An 8,409-nucleotide genomic window follows, 5' to 3' on the forward strand; every position below is an offset into this window, starting at 1 on the left:
TCAGCAACTATTCTTCCTTCTCTTCATTTATACCCCAAATCTTCCACCTTTGGAAGCAAAGGTTTGCCTCCATTTGCACACCCTGTCTGTCTAGGCGGAACACAGCAATGCCAGTCTAGCAGGTGCTCCCTTTCAGTCCACTCATATTCAGATAGGGTTAGGCTACACAGGTCCAGAACTGGTGGGCTGTTTTTACTACCAGGCAAAATAGCTGCATTCACTGTTAACCCCAATTTTGCCAAATGAGATGAAGGCACAACCCACTTCTATCAGGCCCATAAGGAATTCTGATATAAGGTTTATAATGAGCCATCCCTACTTACAGCCCTTGTAATTGCAGCCCTGATCCTATGACCACTGCATCAAGTAGGGGAAAGAAAAAAAAAAGAGGACAAGAGAATTAAAAATATATAATGTTTTATTGTCAAAAATAGACAAACTTTAATTTCCTTTAACAGGAATATTAATTTAACAGCCTTCCATAAGCCATCACCATTTTGTAAGCATAACAGGCAAGAGAGTCAAAGATAACTGTTAGTGGAAAAAGGACAACAGTTCTACATCCATGCCCAAGAAGCCTTGCCCAGTCAGTGGTGACAACTCCAGGACAGCGGCAGAAACACAGTGAACCTTTGGAGCCTAACAATAGACATGCAAAACAACATTGATTTATCTTGGCCCAATTCTATAAAGATTGGCTTTGTAGTATCTTTCCAAGCATTTGAAGAGTTTAGTTTGTTAGAACACTTGCTAATTTGAACAGTGACATTTTAGGTCACTTATAGTATCAGTAACAGGATCACACCTGTTTTTCAGTAACACCAGGATGAATACATCTGTCCCTACACCAGTCTCCAGCATGTGAAGTGGAGCTAATAGCTAGGGCAGGAAACCTGAATAAGCTCCTTATCCACTACCCACAGCAAGGATATGAAAGCCTTGCTGAATTGAACATTGTTGAGTGGAGGCTAAATTCTCTCATTAACATAAAAAAGAAAGAGATAATGATCTACTTAGTTGGAATAAGACAAAAAATAAGGCCTTTATTATTCCCTAGTGACAGGTATCCAAGGTGGAAAAAATCTGGGTGCATGCATGGTTATCTGGACTGTGAGTTTCATTCTCTAGGCTGTACTATGAACCATATCTCCATAACCAATGCAGACTTCGTAAATTGACCCGTTTCAATAATTCAAAGTGGTAGTATACAGCTACTACCCTTGACAATTGGGGTTAAGGAGAGATACTTCAATTCCCAGAAAAGCCCAGAGATGAGATAACACTGCCATGGTGAAATGGTTCATCTGAGATTAAGCACATGTAATACTGAAAAGAGGATAGATTACTAAGTGAATCAGAGAGGGACTAGATCTCAGAACTAATTTCCTATCCTCACAGGTATTCGTCATTCACTCAATGGAAGAGTAATCAACTACACACAAAAATATCAGTTCAATATTTTGCATTTTTCTAGTTTAAAGACAGTATTCAACACTTAAGAACAAGGGAAACTGAGCTTATAAAGGCATCTAAAACAACACCGTGGTTACTGAAATGGCACCACAAGCTTTTGTTGCCTCTTTAAAACATTAGAGTGAGGAAGTCACCAATAAACAGTGGAGCAGTTCCATTATTGCCATAATATTTCTCATTCACTCTTACCTAGGGTTAAGCTTTAATTAAACTCACCTACTTAATCCTACCCTCCTGTCTAAGAACCCTTCAAATTTGAGTCAGGAACTGGTGGTGTGGGCTTTTGGAAGTTTTGATAGGCTAAGTATCATTTAGTATGATTCTGTGATTTAAAGAATCCTCTGAAAACTTACAGAAGAAAAAGCCATATGAAAATCAAAATAGGCAAATCTGGTTTATATAGTCTATTACCAAGCCTACCTGAAACCAAATTGTGGAATCAAATGTAAAACTCAAATGGGCTTCTACTTTTGCTTACCTATTCCATCCCATTCAATTCTGTACAAAAATGGGATCTATGCAGAAAATCTACACTATTTTGAATCACTTCTTCCAAAGGCCAGAAAATCAGCCTGTTAGCTGCAGTTGCTATGAATGTGAAACACAGAAAGAAAAGAGACTACATTTGGGGTTTCTTATTTAGGGCAGGTGGGGCAAACTACAAATGACTTTAGCTGACTAGCTGAATAGTTTTACTACCCAATCATGAAATAATCTTTATATATTTTCCCTTTTTAGGACCCTTCAATCACTGTTGTTCCAATCAGTGAGTAAAGTTTTTTCTTAACAAGTCGAAATCCTGAGCTGAGGATCAGAGTTCTCCTGAAACCAGAGGAGAAGCGACCTCTACTAAAGAAAAAGTCCCTGAAGCTAGTCCATGAGCAGTTCTCCTGCTTAAACACAAGTGTAAGCTCAAAAGTAGGCACGACGCTAGAATCACACACAATCCTATCCAGCTTTTTACATACATTTTCAATTTCCAAGTTCACGTGCATAACACAACCTCGCAAGCCGCAGGGCTCCGTTGAGGAAAGCCGCAGGACATCTTGAGCAATTCTCTGGGTCAGTTTCTCAGGGACAAGGACCTTTGAGCAACCAAGTTTAGTTTGCTTTGATTTGGACAGACAGTTCTCCAGCATTTTAACCAAATTCTGGCAAGTTGATTCCTCAAATATTACCTCGTTGAGGTTGGGTTCAGGAACAACATAATCCCAGTAGTCAAAATCTGTAAGAAATGGAGTTTTCTTTTTAGATACAGAAAAAAAAAAAATTTAAGAGTAGAAAAAAAAACACCAAGATATCAACATTGGTTACCTCTATCTACCATGTCTGCCTTTTTCTTGTATGTGTTTCAGTGTCGGCTGACCTCAATTAACTGCTAACTAGCTAGGTAATATAGCGAACAATTTAAGCTCTCATGAATGAAAGTTCATGTATGAAATAAAGGTTTAGATAAATAGAGTAGATAGGATATAACCACTTTTCTTTAAATTTATGTGTGTACACAAAACACGCACACAACTGTAAAGACTATGCATCAAAAATCTACTTGTGATTATCCCAGATTATTGGTGATTTTCTTTTCTTTCCTGCTACTTGCTTATGGGGGTTTTCTAATTTTGTTTTACAGAAAACATGCATTACTTCTGGAATAAAAAGTTATAACTTTGTTTTTTGGACTAAGGGGTTGTTACTTTCTAACTGTAGGAATACATGTATTGTAAAATAAAGAATTTTTACTATTATGCTTGAAGAGTTGTATTAAAGCTTGAAGAGTTATATTAAAGATCTATCAAATTTGTGTCTTTAAGTCTTTACTGGAGTGGCCTGTAGGTCCCAATTTTAGCTTTAACCTCTTTAATTAAAAATTGCGCAGAGAAGACCTTTGAGGTTCATGAGGATATTTATAACCGGCTGGGTGGTTTTTCTTAGCCAAGCAAAACAAAATAGTCCTAGGGAAATAAAATTAGCTGGGCTCAAAGGAAAAGAGATAGCTCTGCATTTGGTCACCTACACCTCAAATTAATCCTACCCCTTGGCAGGATGCCACACCACACGGAGTCAAATGAACAAGGTGCAGGCAAATGCCCTCCCAGCTCCTCTCTCTAAGCCTACTCCACCTTCATCAGCCACTGGCTTTTCCCCTCCACTTCGTGTAATTTTGGAGTTCTGGCCTATAAATTAGGTCATCAACCACTTCACCTTGAAAGGAGAAAAACACGAAGAGCTTAAGCGGTTTATCTATGCTCCTACAGCTCTTTAGTGTCAGAGCAGTGTGTTCACTTAGAAACTGCTGTTAAAATTCCAAATGACAGCAAGTCAAGCACCGCTGCTGTTCAACAGTTTCCTTCTCACATTAAAAATGGAATAATGGGTATATCCACGACTGAAAATTCTACTCAGTAATAAACAATAAACACGAACACACTGATTTAAGCAACGACATAAAAGAATCTCAAAAACATTAGGCTGCGGGAAAGAAACCAGACACAAAAGAATACCTACTGCATGATTCCACTTACCTAAAGGCAAAACTAACTTGGAATGATAAAAATCAGATCAGTAGTTCCCTGGAGTCAGGGGAGAGTGAGGAATACCTGGCAAATGGGTGCGTCGGAATTCAGGGGGAGGGGCGATATTGATTACAGGGTAAATACATTTGCTAAAACACACAGAACTGTGTTCTTCACAATCATGTAAGATAAGGAACTTAATCCCAAAGGGCCTACTGGCACCAGACTAGAAAGATGCAGCCCTCGGGTATTCTACTTTTGCTACTTTTGTTTCTATCATGGAGAGAAGATGTTAGAAAATTTGGAAAGGAGTCTCCTCAGATGGATTTTGTGGCACCCCCTACATAGAGGTAGGGGAGGAAGTCGAAAGCCCGCCCACCCAATAGATCCAGAGGCACCGACCTTGGGAGGGGAGAAGGGTGGACAGCGGGGACACTCACCACTTAGCAGGCTCTCTGGGTGATAGCCACAGTCCAGCAATTCTGAAATGCTGGCCGGGTTCTTGCTGCTCAAACTGCCAGTTGCAACCATGGTCAACGGCTCTGTTTCCTTCGCGAGGCGCAACGGCCTTTCCTGAGCGCTGGAAAAAATGAGGCGAGAAGAGACGGATTTGCAAAAGCAGGCGAGTCGTGCAGAGGCTCCTAAAATGCCCGGCGTCGCGGGAGCGAACTAGCTGAGGAACTCCTTTGCCAAAGAGGAGGAACCGGCCTCTGCAACTCAATTTGACAAAGCCCTGGGAGCGGAGCCGCAACCTGAAACTAACTCAAGAGTTCGCAAAACTTGGAAGCGACCTGCCCCGCGGGGCGCCTCCCGGCCCCGCTGCCCCCACCAAGGCCGCAGCTTCGCTCACCTGCCAGGAGTTCGCGGGGGCCTGCGCGCTCGCTGCCGGGTAAACACAGGCAGGTGCCTTCTTAGGAGTCCCCTCTCCTGGGGACTCGGTGACCTGCAGACCCCAGCAGCCAGCGGCACCCTGCTCACCCCTCCCCGACCACCCTGCGCCGGCTCCTCACAATAGCATAGCCTCCGGGGCAGCGAGAACTTTATAGGTCCAGTCCCCACCCTGCTCAGGCCCGCCCACCTGCACCGCCCCTCCCCGGCCAGCGCCCCGCCCCTCCCCTCCGGAGTCTGGTCCCCTTTCAACCTCTACACTTCCAGGGAGCCCGAGCCTAGCTGCAGGGAGTTGAGGATAAGCCTGTGGTAGAGCGGACACCTGTTGCTTCCAGGGTAGACCTCGGGCCACTGGGACCGCAATTCCGGGTGCACGACTCGTCAAAGCCTGAACCTGATTGTTCAGTGCGACCCCTCCCCGAGCGTCCGCGCTTTCACACTCAGGCTGCTCCCGGCAGCGGGAAGCTTTAAGCGATCTGTGCATTTCCTTGTCCTGGGGCTTTGCTGTGTCATCCTGAACACTTGGCTTAAATCTGTTGCAACGCCCACTGAGCATCATTTATGCACTTATTTCTGGCCTCTAACCCAGTCAACTCTACTCTGCCTCCCAGGGTTTCTGTATCCTCCTCTGCTGCAAGCGGTCAGATCTAGTTTTCCTTTCCCGCATCGAAGGCTCGCCAGCATTTTAAGAAGGGCCTTAATGACCCCACGCACTCCGTGGCTCCCTGGCATTCTTTGTGCACTTACATCTGTGGCTAATGCGTTTTCTTCGCAGGAAGGGTGAGCCTGGCACTCTTCTAATTAGACCTTGCCCCAGAGCGCGGGGAGCTTGAATTGAGCGGGAGTTTGCCAAGAAACACACAATACCATTAGTAGGATCTTAGGTACTCCTCTATCCGTGCATCGAGAGCAACTGTCATTTCCGGAGGCAGAAGTTTCTGGCGAGCCCTGTTGGGAGGATCTTTGGTTTGGGATATTTTGAAGAGGTTTCAGAGACTGAAGATAAAGAGTTTTATATTCTGCTGGGGATCAGCAGATAATCCCTGTGAGGGCTCCGTGCGGTCCTGCACAGGAACACACAGAGGGGCAGAAGAGCCCTGGAAAGAGGCAACATGCCCGCACAGCCCATGAGCAAGAAGCCAAGCCTGATTTTTTTCTTCCAAAGTTATTAAGCCACGGTTTTCTCGCTTTGGTGTGCCAGTAGGAGATGATCTGTTCAGAGAGTCACCTTGGGGTGGGTTAGGGGATGCCTGGAGGGAGAAGGTTGTTCCTACAGTAGAGATCCCAGTGTTGGCTCCCAGGCCGTCTAGGATTATGTGTAGAAGGATTTGCAGGTTAGAACCTTGAAAGGCAGTTTCAGCTGTCCTGGCATAAAACTCTTAGAAAAACAACAACAGAAGGGGTATAGAGGGTGTGATAAACAGATCAGTGGGAGGACATTCGGACGCAGAGCAGCAGAAATTAAAGCCAGCTTGACAGTCCATTTTTAACTCAGTTCAGGCAGCTGCACTGCCTGAAGGTCAGGCGAGCCAAGGAAGGAGATGCTGATAGACTGGTCTTTGAAGGCCAGTTTCCACTTCTACTTCAATAAACAGAAAAGTGGAAAATAAACAAGCCCATTTAAGCCAATTAAAAAGCGGTTTCAGTGGCTAGGGTGTTCAGGACCAATGGATGGGCCCATGGTCAGGTGTTGGATGCCAGCCGCCTGACAGTCAGTCCCTGGGCAGGCCACAGAGCCTCTTGTCCTTGTCTGGGCAGCATTACCAATGAGGCTGCCACTTAACCTGCCTCCAAGGAGGATTTTTAGAATTAATATAATGAGTGGTCTGAACCAATACTAGCGAAATAAAGAAATTACTCGTTTCAATTTCCTTAGGGTATTTAGGCATAATTCATAAAGTAAATGCCCCCATAGGGCCAGAAAGATTATTGGAACTTACAGAAAGTAATAGTTGCTCTTGGCTCACCTGACTAAATGAAATTTTGCAAAGCCCTTTGGGATTTGACTTCAGAAAACAATTTACTTATGTACAAAAGACTTCAAATAATATCTTCTTGGCTGAACGGGCCTTGCTCTCAGGACATACAGGGCATAAGGAATGATTGAGGTAAAACACATACCCGGAATAATTAAGAATGTCCTTTTTTATCTACTTAAAAGCGTAGAAAATCCATTCTATCACCAGTTTGCATCTTCACAAGGTTAAACAGAACTGATTTTTTAAAAATTTGAAGCATAGAGAAGAATTAGGAAAAACTAAGTGCTGTTATAGGCTAAGTGCAAGGTGACACAGTCTATCAGATTTCAGAAAAATGTGGATACAGTCAATTATTTATAACTGAAAGTTCGCGTTGGGGAACTTCAAGTGTTTATTAAGTGCAGTGATAAAGAAGTTTGTTTTATTGCTCTTTCATTATATCCTCTAACTAATACTATATAAACAGTTTGTGGGAGTGCTTACTGGAAATAGTTTTGTATGAATAGAAAATCTAGTCAGTTAAATAACTTGATTTCCTTTCATACACCAATGTATTATAAGAAACTAAATCATAGGCAAAGCCTTTAACTTAAGCACGCTTGCTTTTTTATTACTATAATTCACTAATCCATCTTCTTACAGAAAGAAAATGAGATAGCAGTAACAACTGGCAACCATATGTTCATGTGATGTATTTGCAAATATTTAAGTTCTAGGCTTCCTCAGGTATAAATATAGTATTCATAATGTCATTGCTTATGTAAAGTATAAATTCACAATGCCAGGGATACTGAAAAAACAAAAAGCAAAAATGATGCTTTCATGTATTATTACAGGAAATGCTGGTGTCTTTTGCATTTGTGATTTGGAGTGTTGAATGTTCATTACGTGTTTCACTAGCCAATTTTCTGTCTTTATTTGGCATGAACCACTTATTTTTGAATCTTATTAATACATTTACGTTCCACACATAGCTTATTTTATTTCATAAACTATGACACCTGAGGGAAAGTTACTGAGTTTCTTAATCTGTGCAATTCAGGGAAAACTTACAGGACATGGAAATTGATCTATACATTAGCAGTAAGCTCATGGGGTTATTGTAAGGATTAAAAGAGAAGCCCTTAAAATCAATGCTAAATATTATCTCTTTTTTATAAACAAATATGAGATCTTTAAATGCATACTGCCTCTAGATTCCCTTAGTTGTGCTAAGTTTGTAAATTTGGTGTCTCATGCAAAGTGCTTAGAACCAAACTAATACTGATATTAAGCAAGAACTTAATGAGTGATATTATTATTATTGCTGTTATTATGTTCTGAAATTGTAGTTATCTGGGTCAGTGCAACAAGCAAGTGGCTAAATGGAGTTGGGGAAGTGTTGTTAAAGTATAAGAAAATTTATGATCTTTCCTGTTTGCAGGAAATCTGGAAAGTATTGGCACTGATTAGGAAAGCCTTTTTTATTATAATACATCCATCACTGTATGGGAAAGCAGGAAAGGATCTGCCAATGAAACGTAAGAAAATAATGTGGGTAAAACATTATCTTGGTG

The 8,409-nt window shown here is 42.1% G+C and overlaps 1 protein-coding gene across 2 annotated transcripts; it reads right to left on the reverse strand.

Moving 5' to 3' along the window:
- Positions 1-400: 400 nt before the first annotated feature.
- On the reverse strand, positions 401-5,389 carry DDIT4L (DNA damage inducible transcript 4 like). Of its 2 annotated transcripts, none has more exons than XM_055384790.2 (3): positions 5,197-5,389; positions 4,427-4,566; positions 401-2,698 (listed from the first exon to the last, which is right to left on the reverse strand). In XM_055384790.2, the coding sequence occupies exons 2-3, from the start codon at positions 4,515-4,517 to the stop codon at positions 2,208-2,210; spliced, it is 582 nt and encodes a 193-aa protein (XP_055240765.1). In that variant the 5' UTR covers positions 4,518-4,566; positions 5,197-5,389; the 3' UTR covers positions 401-2,207. The 2 variants fall into 2 exon arrangements, with proteins under 2 accessions (XP_055240765.1, XP_018880498.1); XM_019024953.3 differs by lacking the exon at positions 5,197-5,389 and adding an exon at positions 4,837-5,084.
- Positions 5,390-8,409: the final 3,020 nt, after the last annotated feature.

This window comes from Gorilla gorilla, chromosome 3 (genome assembly GCF_029281585.2).
Source record: "Gorilla gorilla gorilla isolate KB3781 chromosome 3, NHGRI_mGorGor1-v2.1_pri, whole genome shotgun sequence".
NCBI classification, from domain to species: Eukaryota; Metazoa; Chordata; class Mammalia; order Primates; family Hominidae; genus Gorilla; species Gorilla gorilla.

Coding starts and splice junctions, on each gene's coding strand:
- DDIT4L (XM_055384790.2), bottom strand. CDS start 4,517: ATGGTTGCAACTGGCAGTTTGAGCAGCAAGAACCCGGCCAGCATTTCA. Junction 2,699..4,426: donor CCCAGAGAGCCTGCTAAGTG/GTGAGTGTCCCC, acceptor CATTTCTTACAG/ATTTTGACTACTGGGATTAT.